Here is a 26,557-nt window from a genome sequence, read left to right on the forward strand (position 1 = left end):
CTCGTTCTCCAGCAGAAATCCATGGTGCCACGGCGGTGGCATCATCCTGCAGCACCCAGGAGCTGTGTCCTGGGGGTGGCTCTGCCCAGAAGGGCCCCAACCCCATGCCCCCCATGCAGGATGGCTTCTTGCTACGCAAGATGATGATGTTTATAGACACTGCGCCTCCATTTGAGCTTCGTTACATTGACTTTTTATTCTTTTTTTTTTTTTCTCTCTCTCCTTTTATACAAAAGCCAGTTGTAGTTATTAACAGCTGTACAGGTTCTGCTACATACTTTGGTGTCAAGTGGAGAGGTCCAACTCAGCGCCCCGCTGCCAGCTCCGCTATGCACAGTTCCTCAGGGGGGCTGGAGGAAAACAAAGCACCACTGCAGGCAAAGCCTGGCCTGGAGGCACAGCCCAGGGGTGCTCCGAGCCCTTCCAGTGCCACAGAGCAGAGGATGCTCCATAGGGCTGCGAGTGCAGCCCAGCCCAGCACACAGAGCTGCAGGATGGGGCTGTGCAGTCCTTTAGCTCAGCCCAACCCCCTTTCAAACCTTTCCTCTGATGCAGTTTTAAAAAGCATTTCTCCCCTTTCCTCAGTGGGTAATGAGCGCACAGATCAATCCCAGCTCCTCAATCTGGGCTCACACCAAAGAGCCACGCAGGGCAGCCACCCATCAGCCTGGGTTCTTCCCTTGGGTTTTGCACAGAAAAAGGCAAAAAAAAGCTCAGAAGCACCATTCTGAAGGGGAAAGGCCATTTCCCACCATAGCTCCTCTCTCTGCCCCAGCACATCTCCCCAGCAGCCACAGCAGTGCCCACATCACCATCACCCTCCTCGGTCCTCCACTGGGTTACAACAGGGGGGGGGGGGGGGGGGGGGGAACAATTAAAAAATAATCCATAAAAAACGTAGTATCAAAATCCTCTTCCGTATGCTACAATACAGGGTGAGCACTTCTGCTACACAAATACTTTTATTTCCCGTTTTCTTGTTCTTTTTTTAAACCCTTTAGTACAAAATGCTGCAACGCAGGCCTGTGCGGGGATGGGTGTTGCTTCTTCGGGACCTACAGACCAGCAGACACGAGCCCATACAGCCACAGGACCCTACCCAAGCCCCTTCCCCCCACCACACACAAACCCTACTTGTTAGTCAACTTTGCTTTAAAAAAACTGTATTTTAAAGGTTATCAATTCTAATTCTTTACTTTCATTTGAATACAAAACACATTAAGTTGCTATTATCTTTCGTGGCTCCCTGAGCTGAATTTTACTATGCTTTCTTTGAAATCACTCCTCGTTGCTTTATGTCCGAAGACCAAGAAGGGCTCGAGCGGATGATTCCCGGATCGTGGGCTTCCCCTTTTTCTTCAAACATACGAGCACAAAAAAAAAAAAAAAATCCATATAAAAACGTGATTGTGTCGCCGACGTCCGGCAGCAGCCGGGGATCCGACCGAGCTCAGCACAGCCCCGACAGCGTCCGCACAACAACACCGAACAACGCACGGGGACCACAGGAGGAACGACTTCACCAGAGGACACTTTGCTCAGTCCGGTTACGCGCTGCACGTCCGGGTCGCATCCCAAATGGATGCAATGGGGGAGGAGGGAGGGGAGGGGGTGGGGAGAAAAAAAAAAATAATAATAAAAATTGCCACCACCAAAACCATCAGTGGAATACAATTACAGCAGACGAAAATACACACCTAGTGTACCGGGAGGGTCCCCCACCCTTCCCATGCTATGTACTAGTCCGGTATTTACAATTTTCACAAGTCTTAATGCGGGATGCACCAAAAGAAAAAAAAAAAAGTCACGATAAAAAATAAGTCCTTTATAGTGCCACCAAAGCGCAGATGGAAAGAACCAGGAAACCAAAAAAAAAAAAAAAAAAAAGACAAAAAAAAAAGGGAAAAAAAAAAAAATAGCCCAAAACCCTAAAACCAAACCAAAAATTCGTTCAGGGCTTCGACGTGTGTGCCATGTTTGCAGACCTCCAAATAAATCCATGTGGGTGCCGGGCGGGCACGGAGGTGCAGCTCCAGCGAGCGATCCCATCCCAGTGCTGCCCCGAGCGCCGCTCCAGCGCCGAGCCTGCGGCACCACCACTGCGTCCCCTTAGTAGATGACCTCGTAGACTGTGGCCTTCTTGTCCCCAGAGCCCGTGACGATGTATTTGTCATCTGCTGAAATGTCGCAGCTTAAGACCGACGAGGATTCCTTGGACTGAGGGTGGAGGAATGGGGAGATAAGATGGAAACGGAGAGGGAAAAAAAAAAAAAAAAAAAAGGAAACGGATCAGTGTGGTTTCGTGGTGGTGCTGTAAGAACCGGGCGGCCCCCGCGCCCTCAGCAAAGCAGCCCCTACCTGGAAGATGCTTGCCCCATAGGGCGTCCTCCATGCGTTGAGCAGGTTGTCCTTCCCCGTGCTCACGAACCATTTGCCTGCAGACGTGGGAATGGCATCAGCACCCAAGGCAATGAGCAGAGCCAGGTGGCCATACAGCTCCCTGCCCCAAGCTCACATTGCACAGTTTGGGCATTTTGGAGAATCGGAGCCATTGGAAAAAAGCGGGAGGATTTCTGGAGGTGCTGCTCACCCCTCTGCACACCCCTCACCCCACGTGGTTCCCATGGGCAGGCAGAGCAGCGCTGCCGCACAGCAGTAACGCCGTGGCACTGCCAACACTCACCGCAGTAGGCAAACTTGAGGGAGAGGACGCAGCTCTCGTGCAGGTGCAGCTGGTACTTGTCAGGCTTGGTGTGGTGCAGCACTTCCACGTTGCTGCTCTCCATGCCCACTGCCAGCCACTCGCCCGTGGGGCAGTACCCCAGCGAGAAGATCTGGGGGCACAGAACAGGTTGGCACCTGCAAGCACACACGGCCCCGCAGCATCCCAAGCCCTGATGCCAGAATTTGACACTGGGAGAGCCCAGCTGGGCAGGGGAGAGGAGGTGAGCATCCACTGCCAGCTCTTCCTTCACCTCGGTGCAATTATACGCAAAGCTGCACCTGTGCATGGACTCCAGCTCAAACCCAAAGCCTGCAGCCCTCTGCTTGGTTTTAATGGGGCAGCTGTGCCCATAGAGCTGACAGCAAGGCCAGCGAGCCTGAGAAGCAGCAGCCTGGCAGGCTGCAAGGGATGTGGCCCTGTCCTCCTAAACACCCCCTTGCCATTTCTGATGCTGAAACATGGGGAGCCAAGGGAAGGCAGCGCAGCTGGCACATCCAGAATTGGAAACCTCAGGGCAGACAGCAAGGCTGACAGAGCTCCAAGTTGTGGCTGCTATGGGCTGGAAACCACAAGGACATCCAGCTTTGCAATGCCACGTGGTACCCTATGCAAGCATTGCTTTCTTAATAGCAGCCCAGTCTTGCACCGCATGAAAAAGCGACAAAAGTGGGGCTAAATCCAGAACCAGAGAGCCTTACTGCCTCAAACACACTTGCACTGCACTCAGGGCACCTGGAGCATGCACACACACAGCCAGGCAGGGGTGTGCAGGGCACCCGTCCAGCAAGAAGAGCTCCATCACCACACTGAGCTCCTGCAACCTGGCCCACCGATGGACAACCCCTCACAAGGGCTGCATGAGGCCAGGACCTTCCTGAGGGTCCTGTGCCCACCTGGGAGGTGAAGTCGTGCTGCTGCAGCTGCCGCCCTTCCCGCAGGTCCCAGGAGCGCACGGTGTTGTCCAGTCCTCCTGTCCACAGCTTCGTACCATCGTGTGAGATGTCTATGCAGCTGGCACCATCCGTGTGGCCTTGGAATTGCCTTAGAAGAAAAAATAGTAATATAGTAACAATTCACATCTAGAATGGCAAAACGCACGGCACACCCCACACAGGTAGCACTGAGGGCGGATGCTACGAACACACCGCGCTCGGTGTTTGACTGCTGACGGTTCTGCTCCACCAGGAGAGCATCTCACCACGTGCACCAACACTCAGGTGGCACCTCTGTGCCATTCCCCACCCCAAGCACGCTGGGCACCTCCCACTCACCTGACCAGGGTCTGGTTGTGCAGGTCCCACACGGCGATGTTGCCGTCGCTGCAGCAGGAGAAGCAGACTTTGGCGTCGGGGCTGATGGCCAACGCATAGCAGGCGGGCGCCGAGGAGGTGAGCTCAGCCTTGATGCGGGGTGTGGGGGAGGCCAGGTCCCAAATGGTGAGCGTGCTGGCCTCCCCCCCAACGATCAGCGTGCGGCCGTCGGGAAGCAGCTTGCAGGAGCGGATGTAGTTATCCCTGTTCTGCAGGAGGAAGAGAGGTGGAGATGCTGTTAGTGCAAAGGGGGCAGGCAGAGGAAGCATGGGGATGGCTTGTATCAAATACAGGGTGGCCGGCAGGACAAGGGAGGAACCTGGGGTTAGTCAGCCTAGAGAAGACTCAAGGGAGAGCTCACCGCTCCCTCTAACAACCTCGAAGGAGGCTGCAGCGAGGCAGATTGCTCTCTTCTCTTCTCCCAAGCCAGAGAACAAGAGGACGTGCCCTCAAGTTGCACCAGGGGAGCTTTAGTTTGGATATTAGGGAGAATTTCTTCATGACAATGGGCACAAAGGCTTAGAACTGGCTGCACAGAGTAGCAGCTGAGACCCCATTCCTGGAGGCATTTAAACAGCACACAGATGTCGAACATGAGGGCCCGGTTTAGAGGTAGGCCTGGTGGAGGTGGGACAGCCATTGGACACGACGACATTAGGGCTTTTCCAAGCTAGACAGCCCTACAAGGGCTCTAAGAAGGCTGCTACAACAGCCCTACAAAGGCTCTCAATCACTCCTGGGGACCAGCAGCGACACACCACAGCTCACACACACTGCAGGTCCTCCCACCCCGCGCCTTACCAGGCAGTCCAGCTGAGAGATGGGGCTCTTGCTGCCCGGCTGGCTGATGTCCCAGATCTTCACACAGCCCTTGCCACCTGTGTACACGTGCCGGGTGGGGTTGCTGATGGTGACGGCACACACCACCTCACCATGGCTCAGCGTGTTGATCTGCCGCGCGTGCCGGGGGATGCCGGGGCCAGCCAGGGCGTCGTGGGGAAAGGGGACTGGCTGCATCTGCCCGTCAGCGCTGACGTGAAACGAGTAAGCTCTGTCAAAGTGGAGGAAAAACGCAGAGGTGAGCCCCTAAAACAGCCCTGCTGCAAATGCAGCGTGCAGGTGGCGCTGAGGCCGCCGCTGCTTGGCCAACCCCAAGCGATGTGGGCAGTTCCCTCCCACGTGAAACCCCACAGAAAACCAAGCGGTGCTTACGGCTTCCCTCCGGGGATGGATGCCAGGCTGGTGGGCAGGCCAGGGGCCCGCATGGGCGGGTGTGGGTCGAAGCCAACCTGTTGAAAGATGTGAGGACAAGATGGGCATGGCAACCGTCAGCATCCCATCCACAAGCCCCGCAACCCCACAACCCCCATTTGTCCTCAATATTGCTGCTGAATGGCTTAAAACTATTCCTCCCCCCACACACACACACACCAGTAAGGGCACTGATCTGGAAATGAAACAGCATTTTGGGCCTGCAAAAGTCAGCACAGGACTTGCTCACCCTCCCCACATCACTCCCACATCCCTGGGACAGGCAGCCTGCGCCCCAATGCAACTAAAATCCCGATCTCTGTATTAATTGCAAGTAGTTTAATTCCTATTCTGACCGTTTTTTTTTATCTTGAAGTATACAAATGAGGACTTATCAGTATCAGTACTCAGGGGAAAGTGGTCATGCAGGGAGTTATTCTCATGGGCAGAGCATAAGATCTCCACCAACACCACGGGGCACACAGCATCCCAACAGCGTGCACCCCAACTTCTGCATCCCGCAACCTGAGCCAACCCAAACCCATGGGGTGAGGAGCCTATTTCAACCTCAACACCAAGCAGTCCCCCCGCCCCAAGCCTCCCCGCGCCCACCGTGAGGGAGAAAAGGAGCTAAAAGTGCTACGTACAGCTCCAAAGCTCACCATTGGCGACCGGCCATAGGCAGCGGCGGCGGCGGCTGCGGCACTCATCTGCGGGGGGATGTTGTGCAGGCCAGCATAGGCACCAGGGCTGGTCAGAGAGCCGTTCATCTCGTGGTGCCCCATCATGGCAAACGGGGCTGCGTAGGAACCCGCGATGGAGATGGGTGTCCGCAGGGCTGAGGCTGTGGGAGGGTCAGGGATGCGGTCAGGGGATGCGGGGTGATGGGTGCGTGCCACCCTGTTCTCCCTATCCCCAGCACCCTGAGCGGGGTGAGGTCCCAGGTTCCCCCCAGGAAGCTGTGGTACCCACCCAGCGGGTCCATGCCACTCGGCTTGCCGGGCATCGGCCTCAGCCCCGGGGTGCTGCTCGTCCCTGGGGTCGGGGCATCATTCCTCGGCGTGGGAGTGTTGGACTTGAGTCCAGGCGTTGACGATTTGTCGTTCTGGATGCAGGAAAAAAAACCCAAAAAATAAAATGTAAAGCATGAAGTTCAGCTGCCAGGGGGTTTCTGGAGAGCCTTGCAGCAGGGCACAGCGTGGCACATACGTGGCCCAAGTCTTTAGTCTTGGAGGAAGGAGTGCTGCTGGAGGAGGCGACCGAGGCCGGGCTGTTGGGTGCATCCCCCTTCTTCAGCCCACGAGCTTTGTCCAGGCCGTTCTCAGGCGGGGAGTGGGCCGGGCTGACCCGGGGGGTTGCAGGGTCCTGCAAGGCAGGAGAAAGCACTCGTACCCCAGCACCACCCAAGGGACCCCCAGAGCAGTGAAACCAAAAACACCCCTTGGCTCACCTCATTGGAGACGTCAACGACGAGGTCATCGCTTTTGTCACCATCGCTGTCCTGAAAGACAGCATTAAGTTACAGCCCTGCAGAGCTGCAAGCCCTGGGGCTGCTCCCACGGAGCTGAATCCCCCTACAGCACCCCCAGGGCACAGCGACAGCCTTGGCAAGATTTTGCCCAAACCCAGCCTGCCCCCACCCATGGCACTCCCGTGCTGCACTATGCAGGCACATCCCCAGGCAGCTCGCAGCCCTGGGCTGTGAGGAACCCCCCCATAACTCACATATCGGCTCATGCTGTCCTTCTCCTCTGCTTTCCGCTTTTTGGAGTCAATGCTGTAGTCTGTGGAGCTCCGGTGCTTCTCGCTGGCTCTCAGGCTTTCCGAGGGTGAAACGGAGTTATTCTGCAATAACAGCAAACGCATCTGAGTTGCATGCATGAGGGAATGGGACTTAAGGGCACAGCCAACAGCTTTCTGCCCAGCACTGAGTCTTCAAAGCACCCCTAGGCTGCAAAACCCCAGCAGTGGAGCAAGATCCCTGGCCCAAACCACACGTCCTCACTGAACATCACCTCAAGATGGGCTACTTTTGGCACCTGAGCCTGTCTGCCACCAAAGCAGAGAAAGGGGAGGAGCTGTTTGTTGTCAAAAAGAGAAAATCCTGCTAGGAAGCAGCAGGAAATAGAGCAGCTCCCCGGCAGCTGCTGCAACCCATGGAGGCTGCTGGTAAATACGGATGTGCCATCTACCCAACGTGGATGCACCATCCGCCCATTGAACCAATGCAGACACACCATTGTGCAACCAACACGGATGCACCCAGCACCAGGCTGCAGCCCAACAGGGCTCTGCACGAGAAGCCCGGCCCCAGGGAGCCTGCAGTCTTTGCAGAGCCATGACCTGCATCCCCAGTTTTTATTAGGGGAGCAAGGGGCAGAGCTGCCAGGAGCTGCTTTATCTCAGCCTCGGTTAAGCCAAGCACCGCCAAGCCAGAGAGCATTCAAAACCATTTGGAAAAGCACACATCAACAGCATTTTTCCTGCAGCCCAGCACTGCGGGCAGAGCTTTGTGCACCCACTGGGACGCATCCGACACGCTGCCTTCCCCAGAACAGCCCCAACATGGGGACGGAGCAAAAATGGCAGCTCAGAGCTGTGCCAGAGCTGCGGGAAGCACGGCCCTGTGCTGCATTGAGCTCCTCACAGCCACAGGAGCCATCGCCATCACTGCATCTCATCACAGAGCCCACAGCCCCTGCTAAGCAGCCGCCTTCCTGAGCCCCTCCGCCCGCCTTTCTTCCCCGTCTGAAAGGGAGAACTAAAGCAGTTCATGTTTCTCCTCGCTACCCAATAAGCAGCTTTGGATAACACCGGGGTCTTTCTTCTCAGGCAGTCATGCTGAAAAAACCTCGCAGCTACCAGAGAATCATGTCAAGCATTTAGAGGCATCGATCCATTCAGCCTTCTGCTGGCGCGCCGCCAAGAAACTAAATATTTTTTATTGCTCAGGCAAGGCTAGGAAAATATGAATGACTAACGCTGATTATCGCACGCATTAAACCTCCGTGGGGAATACCCCGCGTTTTATTTTATAGATTGGGAACGCTCCCATCCTTCACAGCCCCCTCCCCACGTGGGCAGGTTAATGATGCCCAATTCCCCTCTCCCCATTCAATAGTGCTTTTCTTCCCCCCTGCCTTCCCAGAGCCCCCCCCGCAGCACGGTGGATGGGGTGGGGGATATGGGCTGCATTCCCTCCCTCCCCCCCAGCCCCACTACAACGGAGGGAGAGCCGTGCTGGGGGCGAAGGGAAAAAATAAATTAAAGAATCCAATCAGTGCTGGAGGTGATGGCTGCCCTCGACCGTGGTTATTTAGCTGGTTAGTTAACTGCTTGACCTTCCGAGTCCTACTTAACGTGGCATAATAGCCCCAACCAGCCTGGCAGATTAGATGACCCAAGATAATAGAAGAGTGATCAGGAATAAAATAGCTTTCTTAATCGCCGACGGATCTTTTTACCCGCGCTGACTCGGCTGCGCCCATTCACGGCGCTCACTCAGTCGCGACCTGAGCTCAGAGCAGAGCAGTGGGGGAGGTCTGACCCCACACATCTGGCACTGGGGGGGGGGGGGGGGAACATCCTGGCACAGCCAGCGGGGGAATCTGGCCTGTTTTTCTCTCTTTTTCCCTAGGCTCAGCCCCAAAGGTACCCCTCGGGGCTCACACCCCAGGGCTCGCTTGTTCAAAGGAGAGCTGAAACAAAACGGCGCTCAGAAGCGGAGCTGTTGGGATGGGGAGGAGGTGCTGCACTCACCGCGCTCGAGTCCCGCTCTGCTGGCAGCGGTTGGGGTCAGAGGGCACAGCCAAAGCAAAGGGAAGAGAGAAAAATCACAGTTAGAACGGGTGCTGGACACAGAGCCCCCGCCGCAGCCTGCTGCCTGCACCCAGAACACATCCGGGCTCTCCAGCATTTCCTCCACCCCATTTCCCCTCCTCACCCACCACCTCCCCCTCTCCCCTTGTAGAACACACAGCACACGGAGGAGATGCACCGAATCACACGGGGACGGCACCGAGCTGAGGGCTTCACCCACAAAGTCACCAACGTGCCAGTGGTGCCCACCCCCACCGCTGTGGGATGCTTGGCCATTGATACCCAGTATCCATGGGGACTGCTGGGTTATTCAGACCCACGCAGAGACAAGCATGCCACTGGATAATTGCCACTGGTACTTTTTTCCTCCTTCCGAAGGGAGAACAGCCCAAACGCACCCGGTGCTGCAGGGGGACCACCGGGCAAACGGGGCCTTAATGGGAAGAGCCCATTATCTCCTTGTGCTAACACACAGGTGGCTTTGCATGGAAACACCGAACCCACGCAGTGTTTTTCCCTTCCAAAAAGGCCTGTTTATCACTCACAACAAGAGAAAACAAGCTAGACTGTGACTATCGGGCATCCGTAGAGAGCTGCTCGGGGTGACCCCAGCCCTGGGAGGCCAAGCTCTCACCTCTGTGGTCCAGGTCGTGGTGGTTCTTCTCATCCTTGACGGCCAGGTGTGCCTGGCTGCCCAACGCGCCGAGCGCCAGCAGCCCCGAACTGCTGCCGGTGACGGGCGGGATGCCGGGGGGCTGCAGGCCAGAGGGGTGCGGCGGCAGCTGGACCGGGGGCCCGTGGGCGGCGTGGGAGAGGTGCTGAGCCTGGAGCTGCTGCTGCTGCAATGAGAGCAGCGGTGAGCGGGGAGAGGGCACGGCCTCGGAGAGAGCAGGGCTGCATCTCGAGGTGCGCTCACGCTCCGCTCGGCCGGCTGCGAGGAGAACTGGGTTAGCAGGAGCAGGGGAGGGGGGAACGGCCCCGTGTGCCCTGCACACGTCTGTCAGTGTGTGGGGGTCATCCTTCATTCAAGGCGATCTGAATTGCTGTTGCAGGTTTGCACCGTTTGGCTTTTCAATGGAAATAAGCGTAAGTGTAAACGCTGCCCAGCACGCAGAAAATGGCTCTGCACAGAGCATCCAGCAGCTGACACCGCAGGTGACCCTTTCCCCAACCAGGCATCCTGGAGCCACGGGTACAGCCCCATCCTCTGCAGCTGGAGGTGGGCATAGTGCGGGGAGAGGGAGGGAAAAAAGGAATAGCATCCCTCATGCTGCTGTGTCAAGTGCCAAGAAAACAAACTGAACTGGAGTTAGAGGGTTACAGGTAGCAGGCTGCCTTCGGTGCTACAGTTTCCACAAGGTGAAGGCAGGAGACAGCCCTTATCCCACTGCCAGGGCTGTGCTGCACCACGATGCCCAAGGAGCACAAGGCTCCCAGCAATGCAGTGCAGCACAGCCTGGTGCAAACGACTGCAAGAAACCAGAAAAGCCCACATGCATGGTTCTATAAGGAGGAGGCTGTGTTTGCATCAGGGATATTTCCAGCAACCTGGCAGTGCTGGGGGATGCACCGCTGTGTGCTCTGCAGTGCTGGGCGAGCCCAGTGCAGCCCCATGGGGCAGTGCAGAGAATGTAGCCCACAGCTCATAAAATGCAACAGGGAAATGCAAAGAATGGGAATAAGCCCATGGGTGCCAAGAAAGGCCCATAAGGAGACTTCTGCACCTGCTGTGCCACCATTGTGCAGGAGGAAAGTGCACACCCAGCTCCTTGCACACTGCTCTGTGCACACTGCAAACGACCAGGACCTGCTGCAGCGCTGCATGGGATGCAGCTCTCTGGAAAGTCCCCTGCACAGAGACACCCTCTCGGGTCCCACCCAGCCCCTGGCTCCAGGAGCAGCCCCGTGAGGCAGTGAGGAGGGGCACTGATGAGGATGGAGCTGAGTGTGACCCACCCCTGCCCACCTCCTGCACCCTCGTGGGAGGCACTGGGGAGATCCACCCAGGACGCGCCCCAGAGTCGGACAGGAAAGCGAGCAGTTGCAGTTTCAGGGGGAGGAGATGCACGATCTGCAAACACAGCTCCTTCCGGGCAGTGCAAAGGTCTCAGCTGTGGCAGAAGCCAGATCCAGAAGGCAATTAGACATCCACAGTGCTGGTAGAGAAAAAGCATAAATCACTTGGTCCTCTCCAACGCAGCTTTTTATTTTTTTGGCTTCTGCTGCATGGCACTGCTCCATCCACGGTGCCGCTCCATCCACGGTGCAGAGGGGGAGCATCCTCAGGACCCAATGCCCAGAGCCGTCCCCAGTGCTCCTAGCACTGCCAGATTGTGCCAACATCCCAGGATCGATTCTCCCCACCTCAGGGCAGGAGGAACAGGGCTCTCTTCAATCCCAACCTCACTGTCTTTCCACCCATTTCAGCAAGGCTGAGGCCACGGTACTTGCGCATTCCCTTGGAGAGCAGCCCTGGTCGCTTTCCAGCACTGAGATCCAACGCTTCCTCCTGAGTGGGCACAAGCAGGGACAGTGTGACCAAATCCAGGGAGCAGCAGCAGCATCCCGATGGGACAGCAGGCAGATTCCATGCAGCATCAGGGCTCACAGCCCGGCTACAGCCAAGCTTAGGTGGGGCACAACAAGGACGGCTCAGCCCTTTGAGCCTCTCCCTCCAATGGAGCAGAAAAACACTGGTTCTCCCTTTTTAATTAAGCTAGTGGCAAACACATCCATCCTGTGGTTTGCTGAGCTGCCTGGGATCAGCAGAGGTGTGGAAATGAGCACCAAGGCTCGACGTCCTGTGATGGATCCGAAGAACACAGAGAGGGCATTTTCCTCCCCTGCAGAGGCAGGAGCAGCACGGAGCTCAGATCCCTCCTGGAGGACGCAGAACAGGGAAATCCTGCACAGCAGAGCGGTGGGATGCAGCAGGCCTTGGCGATGCTCCTCAGTTGAGAAGTGCCACCCTTCTCCAGCTTCCTTTCATCCCCAGAAAAGGTGGTTTTCAAACCCCGCATCAATGGGGATTTCCCAACAGCCCCACGGGCACAGCTGCAGGAGCTCCATCGCCAAAAAACCATTCCCAAAGCTGCAGCCCCATAGCTGGAGCTACACTGCACAGGGGTGCCTGGTGCCAGGGGCGGAGGGCTGCAAGCCCCAGCTCTGCTTGACAAAGCACCACAGGAATCGCAGGGATGCAGGGCAGTAGCGGTCCCACTGCTTCCAGGTCAAAGCTGCTTCTTCCAGCACTGCCCCAACATAAAGGGCAGATGCAGACCAGCGCTCCGCACTTGGACATTCCACCTGCAGCCAGCACTCAACGTCGCATTTAAATCCTGAGACACCACCCTGCAGCACAGTGCTGCAACGGTGCTGCAAACCCAGCGCAGGCAGACGGCCAAATTCTGCTCCCAGAGCATCTGAGGATCAGATCCCAGCCCACACCAGGAGCCACGATGGATGCACGGCGCGGAGACGTTTGCGCTTCCCTCCCGGGGTCTCTCGGTGTGCACCAGGCAAATATGGGTAAGATATGAAGAGGTTACGGTTGATGAGAAAGGCTGGCAAGGAGTATCTCATACGTAGAGTGTTTTTAATTGGATTATGTACATCATGCTTCATGCCTTTGTTAACCGATTTAATGGTTCACCACTTAAGTTCACCACTTGCGTTAAATTTAGTAAAGTAGTCTAATCATTTCCAGAGCTATAACCAAATCAAGGGCTCAATTTCACAGAAGCCTGAAGCAGAGGAACTGTGAGACAATGGCCTAGATGCATAAAATTAACAGTTCTTGACCTCGAAAGGGGCAAAAAAAAGGTTTGAACGATTCGGCGCATTTTTTTTTTCCATGCGTCACAATTTGGTTTTTGGCACCTGCAGCAGGGCACTGGTGCAGATGGGCAGTACACCTGCAGCACCCCCAGCACTGGGCTCCCCATAGCCCTGCCTGGACATTCACAGCACCAGGAGCACGATTACACCAACAGAACCCAAGTGTGTGGGATGGGATGCTCGTGCCCATCAGAACAGGGCGGGATGCCCACGGCCGTGCCCAGTCCCACAGGATGGGATGCCCATTGCTGCGGGATGCTCTGGGCACACAGGGCCAAGCTCAGCTGCGACGCTCTCCTCCTCGCTGCCCCCAATTCCTGCCTCGTGCAGCTTTGTCAGGCAAAACGATTACATGGCTGGCTGCTTAACAACGGGGTGACACTCGTGTTAGCGCTGATCCAAGGAAGCAATTACCTTGAAAATGGGGGTCATGAGCCCCGCTCATTTACCTTAATTGAATTCCAATATCTGCCTCTAGCTGCCTTGACTTCACGCTACGGCTTCGAGCGGTGAACCAAAGCAGAGCCTCCCACCCACAGCCACTCAGAGCACCCATTAAAATGGAATAATGCCTACAGAGCCCCTGGGTTCTGCAGGGTGCACAGAGCTGTGCTCCCACTGCAGCAGCGAGGAGCCAGGTTCTCCCTCCACAGCCACGCAACAGCACGGGTTAAATGCTAACAGGTGAAGAAGTCTCCTTGTACAGGGAGAAAGAAGTGCAAAGCACTGCTGCAAAAAAAAAAAATAAAAAAAAATAATAATAATAGTAATCAGTGATTTTGGAAACAGACACCCAATGCCAAAGAGCTCCCAAGGCGGGATGCCCATCAGGGATCTGCTATCCACAGTAAGGAGATCCAGCACGGGTGGGCTTGCTGCATGGCTGAGGACACGTTACATCACTTACAGAGATACTCAAACCCATTAGTCTTAAAATCCACGTAACGCTCAAGTGGGTAAAGGTCAATGCATGGAACAGCTCTGCCACGCGTGCACCACATTTCACATCAACAGTACAGCAGAGGCAAACCCGGGCTGGGGGGCTGCGGGGAGTGGGAACCCGGCACAGTCCCAGCCTGGGGATGTGGGCGTTTGGTGCTGGGGCTCCCGGTGCTGCACCAGTGCTGGGGATAATCGGGGAGCGGCGCCACAGCATCGCTCGGTGCCAGATCAGGGATTTGGGGACGGTCGGATTCGGGCTGCTGCCCCCCCCTGATGCCGCCCGAGCGCAGGGTTGCCTCTGGTTATGGTAAATGATAGGAATAAAAGGGGTATACACACGGTGAGAGGCAGATTGGGAAGTCCACGTACCCCGATGATAGCATTCAACTCCGTCATTGTCACTTGCTTGGCACGTTCAACAGCCTGTGCAACTTGCTGTTGGTGCTGCAGGGACAGAGGCAGGCGTGTGGGTCAGGGCATGCGGGCACCGAGCCGGGACCCCCCCACACCCCATCACCCCTGTGGGTTTTGCTCATGGGAAACGAGCCCAGGGACACCTTACCTCTTGTGACAGAAAAGGCATAATCTGTGCTAAAATGGTATTCAGCCTTTTAGCAATTTCTGTCTGAAAAAAGGGAAGAAGAAGAAGCAACAGTTAGCAGAAAACAGCTCCTGCAATAAGCAGCCACGTGCACCCCCCCCCCCCCCCATAACCCCATCCACACCAAGGGAAACTGCAGCTCCCAAAAGAGGCAGTGAAAGCACACCCACGCGCACAGGGCAGGAGCTGCTCTTTCACTTTTTGGTGCTTTGGGTCCTTTCCTATCACGGGACCAGGCGTCCCAAGCAGCCTCACACCAGCCTGAGTTTGGGAAGGAGGACCAAGAAGGTCGGGATGGACTGGCAACGTGCAGATGCTTGCTGGGCACTTGCAAAGCTCCATCCCCAGCGCTGCTCCGTAAGGGACTGCTGCACGAGAAACCCCTGCACACACAAAGCACCACGCACTGAATGCCTGGCCAGCACTGAGCCCCAGCCAGAGCCACGTGGAGCCTCTGGTTTGCTCTGATCTCATCAGGATCCTTCCCCAGCCCAGACCGATGCCAGAGTTGCTTCTGCCCTCCTTACATCACCCTCCAGAAATTTAACCCGTAACCATTTACACCTGTCAGCCTGACCACACTATTTAGGAGTTTAATAATAACAGCCCGTGCTGTCAAACTGTGGTTTCTGCAACGTCTCCATTAACCCAGAATAACATTTTCATCTGGTTAAAAACCCAAGCACAGGCTTGGGGCAAGCCAGCACCGCGTGCTTCAGCCCCAGGGGTGCAACTCCTACAGGGTCGGGGTGCCCAGACCACGGCTGATGCCCCACAGAGAGCATCTCCAGGCAAAGCCCTCTGGGGGGCAGCTCCCCAGACCCACGGAAGTCCCCGTGTTCCGGCCCTGCTGCTGCAGTTACAACATCCTCTACTCCAACCCAAGTAATTCCTGAGCAGCTGTAAGGGTGCAGCCCATGGCAGCAGGCAGGAGCACCATCACAAGGCTGCAAATCCCTCCCGTCAGCAGGGGCACGTCTCTCCCACTGCGGTGCCTCTTTCTTTAGCTTTCAGAGGGGAAAACTCTAATTTTGCGTTTTGGGAGGGGGGAAAAAATAACCAACTCAATAACTCAACGTTGCTTTGAGGAACCAGGCAGAAGCAGAGGGATAACCAGTGCAGCACGGACAGCCCCAGGCCCCTATAGCCAGCACCCAGGCAGAGCCTGTTTAGGCTTCAAAGCACCCACAGTATTTCTGGCCACCAGCTTTGCAGAAAGCGTCGCTGCTCGGGTTTCACCTGCTGCTTTTCTTAGCCCTCGAGGAGATCAAGGGAATTTGCTGGCACTCTGCTTCGAGGCAGAGGCATCTCCGAGCTGTTCCATTTGCTCCAGGTGCATTAGCTGCAGCCGGGGCCATAATGGACCCGAATGCACAGACACAGCGTGCACGGCACTTAGGATGCTCCCAGCACAGAAGGGCTCCATCCATAAAGGTAACGCTGCAAAACCCCTCCAAGCCCTTCAGTGCACCACAGCCCCACCAGGGCCTGCGCTGCCCGCCGCTCTGCCATAGGGACACCTTAATGGCTGCTTTGGCATCCATACATCGATCAGATCATATATAAACTGTGCTTCCATTAAATATTTACGCCTTCTGCTGATGCCCGGCGGGTCGGGATGCAGTGAGCTCTCAGTGCTGCACAGGAGCAGCTGCTGAGGGCTTCGTGCTGGTGAGCTCCAGAGCAAACCCAACCTTTAGCCACAGCCATTTGGGTGCAAATGGAAGAACCCCACACCCAGCACGATGCAGAGATCAGGGAGGAGGTGTTGGGTGCTCTCTGGGTACCACCAATCCACCCCCACTTCAGCAATCCACACCAGGAGCTCCCTCTGCCCTCTTGGTCCATTTTACCCCAATTTCCAGCCAAGATTTGGAGCAAAGCTTCACCTTCTGCAAAGACACTTCCCACGGGGGATCCAAGAAACAAGTGGGTGCTTCTGGCTAAGATACGATGCTTACAGCCATGGATTTTCCTGCTCACATGAGATCCAGTAACCTCCAAACACCCGCTCTGCAGACGTGAAGCCCCACTTATCTCCATGAGACGTTTCATTGGCGGCAGAAAGGGTGGCCCTGGAGCTGGGGAGGCTTTCACCCCCAGCACTGCCCTGCGCCGGGGCCCATTCACCACCGGGCAGCTCCAGCTATGAAAATTCCCCATTCCCAGCACGGGGTTGCCATGGCGACCGCAGGCACCGCATCCCGCATCCCTGCCTCGGCGGCGGCACGCACCGCCTGCTGCACCCGCAGCCCTGGGGGAGAGCAGGGACCGTATTGGGGGGGGGGGGGGGCAGGGCAGGGGCACTCGGCAGGACAGCCCGGGACGCACAAGGCAGCCCCAGGCAAGGGCGAGGAGTCGGACCCGAAATCCTGACTAATCCCCATCCCATCCCTGCCAGGGCTGTGCCTCGCTGCAGGGAGCCCGGCTGGCTGGCACAACAGAGCACACACGGATGCCGGCTGTAAATCAAGCACCGACCCCATGCCCTGAGGGCAGAGAGCGGGCAGGCGCCGGCTGCAGGCACGGTGCTAAATAGCTGTGCCCCTCCGGCCCCCCCCACACCTGGGCAGGGCAGAGGGAGGTTAAGTAACGCCGTAGGGCACAGGGAGTGGGGCTGAGAGGAGCTGCCCGAAGGTCCGAGTGGAAACGGGACGCCCCAAGGAGCGAGCCATCCCCAGTGCCATCTGAGAAAGGATTTTGGGGTCACGTCAGACCAAATCTCAACCAATCCCAGCATCAGGTGGGACAACAGCAGAGCCACGAGGCTGGGCGCATGGCACAGCTGGCCCGGCCTTTTTCCCCTTGAAGGCGGCACCGGTGTGGTCTTTAAAAGCACGATTTAGGTTTTTCACCGCCATCCCAAACCCCAGCACAATAGGACAGATAGCAGCTCACATCCCGCTGCAGCTCCCAGGCAAAGAACAACCACCCGCCAGCGCTCCTGGGGGAGCCCAGCATCACCCTCACCCCAAACCCACCCGGCTCCCCAGGAGGACGCCCTGCCCCACGCACAGGGCAGAAGGACGGGCTCAGCCCCATCCCCCGCACAGCACCAGCAGCGTCTGCTGAAGCCGGGAGATTGTCTCCGTAAGCACATGGAAATCAGGCCCTTGAGCAGCGTGGTTCTCACTCCGGCACACAATTATGGGCACTTTCAGCTGTCTACCACTATTTCAAGTGCTCTCTCCAACCGGGCTGTCAATGGCATGTTGAAAGCTATTTGTGGCTGCTATCGTTATTAGCAAAGTGGAGAGCAGCGCTGATGAGAATTAAATTCGGGGAGGGGGCGCGGAGGGCAGAGCCCCCCCAGCACCGCGGCCCGCCCTACCAGCTCCATCCACTGCTCCCAGCGCAGGGTGCACGGGGCTCCTGGAATATTCCATAGGAGAAAGGAAGGCTCTGCTCTCGGGGAAGCGTGGCTCGGGGATGCTCCGAAGCACCGGGAAGGCTCGGTCCCAAAACACAGCACTCCAACACCCTGCCAGCAGGTCCCCTTCCCAGCACACGCTTCTCTTCAGGAAGCACTGCACCCTTTGATCGCAGAGCCCCGGAACGAGGGGTCCCTGCGGGGCATCGAGGAACCCAAACGGAGCTCTGCCGCTCAAAGAGCGCCGAGCAGAGCCCCCCAGCAGCGCCGCACCGCCGTCACTTCCCGACTATTCCCCACATACGGAGTTGTTTAATGAAGTCCCATTATTACTACGTTTTTTTTGTTTTTTTTTTCCTCCCTTCGAAAGACACGAAACGGAGCAGAAAGGAAAAAAAAAAAAGCCGCCACCGCAGCCGGGGCGAGGACGAAGCGCTTAATATTCAGCGCCGAAGAGATAATCTGTTATATAAGCCCCCAGCCAGACAATCCCCTTTTGCTTAAAGATGAAGTATCCATCAATGTTTGTCTCGAGCAGATGTAATCACACGCAGTCAAGTCTGGAGGGCAGGACACCGCATGAATAATTCAGGCACTTCAGTCTACTTGATTGTGTGCAGATAAACACAAGTCAACCGCTAAGCGGGTCAGCCGGGGCTGGGGGCAGCGCAGCCATGGGGCTGCTGGGGGTCTCTGCAACCGGGGGCGGGGGGGAGGAGGGGGTGCTCCGGTGTTGAGCCCCCACCCCCACTTTGCCACCGGGTTCCCCCCGGCACCATTAGGGCACACAGTGATGCCGCAGCACGGAGCGCAGCGGAGCAGCCCAACCCGGCCATGCAAACGCCCCCCCCCCCCCATACCCCAATCAGCTCTCGCATGCAAGCAACCTCCGGGAAATAACAACCGCTTCCAGCGCTGCCATCGGCAGAAAAGCTCCGTGCTTCCCTGCCTTATTTCGTGCTCTATTTCAACACCTCCGTGCGCTCGCACAGGGCGAAGCCAAGGCAGCCAGGAGAAAGCAAGCAACCCGAAACAGAGCACGGCAGGGGCTGGGCGCACACCTGCTGGGATCAGCCGCAGGGAAGGCAATATTTAATAATAATAATAAAAAAAATCAAATAAATAGATTAATTAACAAAAAGCAACCCTGAGCCAACGCCACCTGAGCGGCAGTTGTGGCCGTTGCCCTTTTGCAGCAGGGAGCACAGCCGTGCACGGCTCAGCCTTTGCCAACGCTGCTCCGGTGCTGCTGCCGAGCAGAGCGCTGCGGAGCTGCACTGCTGCCGTGCCTGCACTGCTGCCCAGCCCTGCCCTGAGTGCATCACCAGAACCGCGTCCGCCCGCCAGCGGCAGCGCCGGTAATCGGCTCTCATTGCAATAATAACTTTATTCCTTTAAGTTTTACCATCGTGTGCCCGCGGCCCCGAGGCTCTTTAGCTGTAATCTTATCAAGGCAGCGCACCGCACCCCGCGCTGCTTTCCCTATGGGGCAAACGGTACGCGAGGCGAACCCAAAATCCAGCGACACAGCACCAAACATCGCTCGGTTTCCTCGGCACCGAGTGATGCACCGCCCTGGGTGCGCCCTGCAGCTCAAAGCAGGGCTGCAACCTCGGAGCAGCAGCCCCGGGATGTGCACGCAGAGCCCTGGCAGCACGCATCTCCTCTGCACGAGGTCGCTCCTTGCAAAACGCAACCTGCTTCCCAATGCACGCAGATCCCCACGCGGATGCCATCGCCCCAAACCTCGCACCGCTGCCGACCCACTGCTGCCATCAGGGCCCGTTCTGTCACCTACAAGCAGCCCGAGCAGCCCCCCCACCGGCGCTCACCTGTTTGTGCATCTCGATGTTCAGCCCGTAGGACATTTCGTAGTACTGGCAGGAGGAGAAAAGAAAGGGAAAACAACAAAGGCGGCATGAATTGGGACTGCTCGAACACAGGGGCTGTTTGCACGGGGTTGGAGGAGCAGCACGCACCCGGGGGGGGGGTCGGCCCCCTTGCTCCCAGGAAACAAAGTGGGGCCGGGGGGAGGATCCAGGCGCTATGGGGAGGGCCAATTACTGCAGGTCCTGAGTGGCTGCGGGGGCAGACAATTGCTGGAGGGTCCCAATTGCTCGGGGGGGTTCCCCATATCGCTTAGTGTGGGAGGGGTGCCAGAGTTGCTGGGGGTTCAAACCGTTTCAGGGGGTCCCCATTGCTAAAGGGGGGGTCTCCGGGTTGCTGGGGGGGGGGGAAGGGAGGGGAAGCAACTGCTTAGAGGAAGGGATCCCAATTGCTAAGAGACTGCCCCAACTGTTTGAAGTCGGGGGTCCCCAAATCATTCTGAAACGGAGTGTGGGGGGGGTCCCTAAATGGCTTCGAGGATGAGACGGGGGGGGGGGTGGCCAGGGGTGTCCCCAACAGGACACAGCCACAGCTTTGCGCTCTTCCAGGGGGAGGATCCCTTCAGAACCCCCCCAAGAGGAAGGCACTGCTGGGGGGGGGGGGGGGGAGGGGAGGAGGAGGAACATAACACAGCGTTCCGGTCCCGGTGCCCCCCCTCCAATCGCGCTCTCCCCCAGGCGCTCCCACCGGCCCCATCCCCACTCCCACCCCCTCGACCGTGCTCCCCCCCTTCTCCCCCCCCCCCCACCGCTCACCATCACGTAATGGCGCTGCATCTCGGTCTTCTCGTTGGCCAGCTTGTCGTACTCCACTTTCAGGCTGCAAAACACAGAGCGATGAGAAGCTGCGAGGGCGGGGGGCGGAGGGGGAAGGTCCAAGCCCCGATGTCGTCTCGTCGCCCCCCCCGAATATTTTCGCGTGTCCCCCCCCGCCGTACCTGTGGTACTGCGCCTGTAGGAACTGAAACTCGTCCTTGATCCGATCGCACGATTCGGCCACGGTGAATTTGAAGCCCGGTTGGCCCGGCTGGTGGGGGGCCTGGGGGGGGGGCACAGCGCTCAGCGGGGGGGCACAAAGGGGGGGGAGGGGAAGTATAAGGGGTGGGGGGGGCTGGGACTCACCGGGTGCCGACCCTGCGGGTACATGGCCGGGGGGGGCCGGCGGCGGAACAAAGAGCGGAGGGGGGAAGGGGGGTCCGGGGAGGGGGGGGGGAAAGAGGACGGTGCGTCGCCCCCCCCCGCCCACCCGGAAGGAGTTCGGGACGGGAGGAGCGGAGACGGCGGGGGGGGGGAGAAAAAGAAAGAAAGGAATAAAAAAAAATAATAATAACAGAAACCACAGAAAGGAGGGAAAAGGAAAAGGAAGAACTGAGGATAACAAAAGGAGAGGAATCAAAGGGCGGGCGGCGGAAATTCCGAGAAGTGAAAAAATGAGAGAAACAAAATAAAAAAATTAAAAAAAAATTAAAAAAAAACACCAAAAAAATAAAATCCGCCCGAAAAGGAAAAAGCCGATAAAAAAATTAAAAAAAACCCGAGAGATACAAAGAAAATAATTAAAAAAAAAACAAAATAATTAAATTAAAAAAAAAAAAACCGAAAAATAAATGACAAAGCGAAGAGCCGCCCGCGCCCGAACCGCGCTCCCGGCGGCGCCGCTCCCAACAACGCTACGGCGCCGCGGCCGCTCCCAACAAAGCGCTGAGCGCTGCCCCGCGCCGGGGGGGGCTCCCGAGGCTCCCGAGGCTCCCGAGTGCGGAGCGCGGCGCGGGGGGGGCGGCCGCGTCCATGCGCTGCGGCCCCGGCGGCCGCCCCCGGCTCAGGCGCGTCCCGGAGGAGCTCCGCGGGGCATGGCGGGGCGCGGCGCGGCTCCGTGCGGTGCCGGGTGCGGTGCGGTGCGGCGCGCGCTGCTCTCGGCGGTTCCGTAACGCGGCGCCCCGCGCTGTGCGCACTGTGCGCCCGGAGCACGCGGCCCCGCGCCGCCGCCAGAGCGCTCCGCGCACCCCCCCCCCCCCCGCCTCGCCCCCCGCCCTCCCCCGAAAGCGGGCGGAGCCACGCGCGGCCCCGCCGATCCGGTCCAATGGCCGCGCGCCGGACCCACGTGGGGCGGGAGGGGGAGCGCGCGGATTGGGCGCCCGTTCCGGCGACGTCACAATGGCGGCTTGTGTCTGGGAGCGCGGGACGCGCCGCCCGTGCGCCGCCGTTGCGCCCGTCGGCGCGGCCCAATGAGGCGGCGCGGAGCCCCGCGTGGTTCGCGCGCCCCGTTCCGCGACGCCCCGCGATACTCGACGTTGGTTCCGATTCGGTTCGCTTTAATTCGTTTCCTCGTTGAACCCTTTTGGCCGCTTCCTCCCCCACCCCTCCTTCTGTAATGGTCGGGGCCGCGGGGGGGGGACGCAAAATGGCTCCCGGCCCCCCGCCCCCCTCCCCGCGCGGCCCCACGTGGGATGCGGCCCCTCCCACCCCGCCGCCTCCAACCAATGAGCGCGCGGCGCCGCGCCCTCCCGCCGCCCCATTGGTTCCGAGCGGCGCGCCGTCGATCAAAGCCACGTGGGAGCGGCAGCCAGGCGGCGGCTGCGGGGGGGACAAAGGGAAGGGGGGGGCGGGAGGGGGAGGGGTTTGATTTGGGGTGGAAAAGGGCAATTTTAGGGTTTTTTTTTTTTCTCTCCGTGTTAATGAGGCGCAGCGATTGAAATAACAAACGGTCAAAAAAAAAAAGAATAAAAGAAATAATTACGAGCTACGATGATCACAACAGTATTACCCCCGCCCTCCCCCCCCCCCCTGTGTACATACGGGGGTGCCGCTCTCCATGAAGCACAGTGCGGTTTGAACACCCCCCCACCCCCCCAGCAATTCGGCTCCGCGCAAATAGCGCGCAATGCCCGCGCAGGGGGCGCTGGGGGGGTTGGGGTCCACCGCCCCCATCGGCCGCTCTCCGCCTCCCCGCCCTACAGCCAAACGCCGCTCTCTGATTGGTCCGCGCCGTGCGGGCCCCACGTGGGGACAGGCGGGGAGGGGGGGAGGGGGGAGCGGCGGGAAAACGCGGAGCGGAGCGGAGAGGGCGGAGCGGGACGCGCTGTGCTGTGAATGGGGCAGGACGGGGGGGGATGGGATTGGGATCGGGATCGGGATCGGGATCGGGGTTTTTTACTCTATATTCCTTCCGTTTTAAAATCCTCTTTCAATCTTTTTCATTTTTTCTTATGCTATGTTTCTCTGTTTTTATTTATTGTTATAATTATTATCATAATCCTCATTATTATCATTATTATCATTATCACAATTGCCCCGCTCAGCATTATTCTGACCGTAGTGTCTCAGGCAGCGCTGCCAGGCAGGGCTCTGTATGCCAGGGCTCCACATACGGCCCCATAGAATCATAGGATCATAGAATGGCCTGGGTTGAAAAGGCCCACAATGCTCATCTGGTTCCAACCCCCTGCTATGTGCAGGGTCACCAACCAGCAGACCAGGCTGCCCAGAGCCACATCCAGCCTGGCCTTAAATGCTTCCAGCGATTGGGCATCCACAGCCTCCTCGGGCCCTCTTGGGCCCCATGCACTACCGCGGCCCCATTCACCCCCAGCTCCCCCCCCAGCACCATGCACCCCAATCACGCAGCACCCTGTGCTCCCAGCACTCCAAAATCCCACTTCCCAGCACTGCACACCCTGAGCACCCTCAGCTCTCAGCACCCGGTGCTGTCAGCACACCAAGCACCCGGCACTGTGCACTCCGAGCTCCCGGCACCCTCAGCTCCCAGCACCTCCACCTCTCAGTGCTGTGCACCCTGAGCTCCCAGCACCCCGAGCTCCCACTTCCCAACATCGCACACCCCAAGCACCCTCAGCTCCCAGCAGCATGGACCTCCAGCACAAAGAGCGCCCAGAGCTGTGCATCCCCAGCTCCCAGCACCCAGCACCCAGCACTGCTCTCTCTGAGCACCCAGCACCACTCGCCCCAAGCTCCCAGCACCGTGCACCCCCATAACCTGATGTCCCAGCACTGTTCCCATGGAGATCTCAGCACCCTGAGCTCCTTCACACGCCGAGCTCTCAGCACCCAGTGCTTTCAGACCCCCATTCCTCAGAGGGTGCAGACATCCACTGCAGCACTCCTCGCTGCTGCACTTTGGCCTCAACACCCACTCCAGACTCTGCATAGATCTGTTCACTTTGCACAGCAGGGGAAGGCCCGGGCAACGAGGGGACGTGGGGCTGCTGTCAATGGCTGAGTATCCCTGCGCAGTGACACACATCCCAGCCACCCCTTGCTGCCCTGCTCTGCAAAGCAGTGCAAAGCACAGAGTGGCTGCAGCCGTGCTCCTGGAACCACACCATACAAGGCCACGTAGAGCACTCCATTCTGCTCTGGAAATTGAGTTTCACTGATGCAAATGGAACACGTTGCTGAGTGTCCCTCCCCTGGCCATACTTGACGGATAAATGCTGATTTTTATTTCATAGTTGCCCTGAAGAGGTGCTCACTGTCTGCCTGCTCCCATCCCGGCTGCGCTGCTGAGCAGAGCTCAGGGCCCAGGTGCTGCTTTTGGGTGGGCTGGGGATGAGGATGAGGGCTCTGGGGCTGCTCAGAGCTGCCCCACACACAGCACTGACACCACACAGCTCCCCATTGGAGTGCAGCAGTGGGGACCACAGGGCTGAGCAACCGGAGGTGAGACCCTTTGTGCTCTATGGGGCGATGCGGGACGGGACTCCCCAAAGACCCAAAAGCTCTTGGCTGAGGTGTGCCTTGGTACCAGGCTGTCCCTGGCTGCGCCCATGGCACCAGGAGAGGTTTTGCCCTCCCTCCCCCCCTCCGCTCTGCTTAGGGCCAAAGCTGAGGGTTGTGACACCATCCTGTCCCGGCAGCAGTGCCGCCTCTTCAGGGAAACTGCTCTTCCCCTTTGCAGCCGGACCCTGCGGGGAAGCTGCAGCCCAATTCCCAGCACCCGGCTGGTGTGGCTGCACACACCCTGCTGCGGGGTCTGGTGTGGGGACATGAGAAATGAGGGTAAGAAGGAGAGCAGTGTGGCTAGGCAGGCTGTGCCTCACCTCTCTGCAGGGAAACGCATCAAACCTGACAGGAAAATGGGTCCCAACCAACATGTATGGTGTTTCCATACTTTCTGCCTCCCTCTTCACTTCTGCACACCCCATTAATCCTACAGGACAATTCCAAAGGCTTCAGTACAGCTCCATCTGCCCACACCAATTTGCCATTAGGATGCAGGGACAGCAGCAGGGGAAAGGAGCGAGTCGCCCATGCACAGCCCAGCAGCACTGCCCTCATCCCCCTCTCATTTCTCTCCCTTACAGAGCAGATGGATCCACCAACACGAAGGCAATGTGCTGCTTTGTCAGTGCAGCACAGCGTGTTTGCACTGTGGGTGACACTCTGCCCTCCATGCTGGGCTGGACGCTGCTACCAAATTTCCTTTAGCTTTCAAGTTTATCTAAACAAGGATTTCAAAGCAGGGAAAGCAGTGAGATGCATGCTAACAAGGAGGAGAGCTGGGGGGGGGGCTATCAGCAGGTTTGTTTTGCTTGGGGGGATGCTTGGCTTTATCTGCTCTTGGCAGTGAGGTTCTGCAGGACGGGCTCCATTCTGCTCCTGCATCGTCCCGCAGCCATAGGGTCACATCCGTGGGGTGGGGGTGGGGAAATCAGTGCCATGGGGAAATCATAGCACGTCAGCCATTCCCTTTGGGGCGCTCTGAGCAGAGCCACGCAGCAGCACCACAGCCGTGCGTCCTCCTATGTCCTCTTTGGAGCAAATCCTTTAAGCTGTGACTTTTTTCTCTGCTCCACAGCAATCAAGACTAAAAGAAGCAGCGAGGGAAGGACGTGGGGTTTCCTACAGGGAGCGTGCAGGAGTCTGGGAAGAGCTGTGCCCGCTGCTCTGCTGAGGTCACACATCCCCACATCCCCACGTGCAGCTCCAGCACCAAGAGCCACAGGGAGGCTTTGGACCTGGTGCAGCCCTGTGCATGGCAATGAACCATGGCCTCACCGCAGCAGCACATGTGTTGCTTCTACCAGAAAAACTCCCATGGACCTCACCATGCTCCTCAGGATGCCTTTGGGCAGTGCCTGTGCCACCCTGCAGGGCCATCCTCCCCATTTCCCCTCCCTCGGGACAGGAGGGGTGAGGTGGGCAAAGGTCTGACCATTGGTAGGGACAGCGTTGGCTTTGCATGGGAAGGTCCCAGATAGGTTCCCAGGGGTCAGGAATGGCACCAGGATGGGACGGAGGGCACTGCTGGGTGGTGCTGGGCACTGCTGGGCATTGAGAACCCCCAGAGCACTGCCCATGGGCTCTCAGCACCCCCAGCCCCCACCTGCCCTCCTCTGGGGTGAGCAGCTCAGCCCCAACTTTTGCTGGATCCTGTCTAATTATAGATATTATATCGCAAATGGCTTTTGGGCCTGCTAATGGTATTACTGGTGTTATTCTTCTACTTGTTAATTATAACCAATTTGTTTGGGATGCCTTCCCAGTTTTCTTCTGTAATTGCTCTCTCCGTTCCCTGATGACTGTGACTCAGCAGAAACCCGGCAGTTTCGCTCAGGGATGAGATTACTCTTCATCTCTGCTGCCAAGAGGGCTGCAGACACGCGGTTGCTGCTGTGGGCTGGGGTGGGGGGCCTGGGGGCAGCCCGGGGCTGCTCGGCTCTGTGCTCTGCTCTGCAGCCTTGCTTTGCAACCCAGTTGTGCAACCTTGCTCCGCAGCCCTGTTCTGGAGCATGGTTCCACAGCCTTGCTCTACAGCCTTGATTTGCAACCCAGTTCTGCAGCCTTGCTCTGCATCCC

At 58.0% G+C, this 26,557-nt stretch overlaps 1 protein-coding gene across 12 annotated transcripts; it reads right to left on the reverse strand.

Moving 5' to 3' along the window:
- Nucleotides 1-1,146: 1,146 nt before the first annotated feature.
- Nucleotides 1,147-21,771, reverse strand: TLE3 (TLE family member 3, transcriptional corepressor). 12 transcript variants are annotated; one of them, XM_085233725.1, is made up of 20 exons: nt 20,864-21,771; nt 20,680-20,780; nt 20,498-20,561; nt 19,688-19,732; nt 14,447-14,509; nt 14,254-14,328; nt 9,740-9,941; nt 9,046-9,062; nt 7,012-7,131; nt 6,737-6,787; nt 6,496-6,651; nt 6,259-6,391; nt 5,949-6,130; nt 5,248-5,324; nt 4,837-5,086; nt 3,997-4,244; nt 3,619-3,766; nt 2,684-2,834; nt 2,359-2,435; nt 1,147-2,217 (listed from the first exon to the last, which is right to left on the reverse strand). In XM_085233725.1, the coding sequence occupies exons 1-20, from the start codon at nt 20,885-20,887 to the stop codon at nt 2,110-2,112; spliced, it is 2,292 nt and encodes a 763-aa protein (XP_085089851.1). In that variant the 5' UTR covers nt 20,888-21,771; the 3' UTR covers nt 1,147-2,109. The 12 variants fall into 12 exon arrangements, with proteins under 12 accessions (XP_085089851.1, XP_085089850.1, XP_085089847.1 ...); XM_085233724.1 differs by having other exon boundaries at nt 9,046-9,065; XM_085233721.1 differs by having other exon boundaries at nt 5,934-6,130; nt 9,046-9,065.
- Nucleotides 21,772-26,557: the final 4,786 nt, after the last annotated feature.

The sequence above is a fragment of the Meleagris gallopavo genome, chromosome 12 (assembly GCF_905368555.1).
Source record: "Meleagris gallopavo chromosome 12, MGAL_WU_HG_1.1, whole genome shotgun sequence".
Classification (NCBI taxonomy): Eukaryota; Metazoa; Chordata; class Aves; order Galliformes; family Phasianidae; genus Meleagris; species Meleagris gallopavo.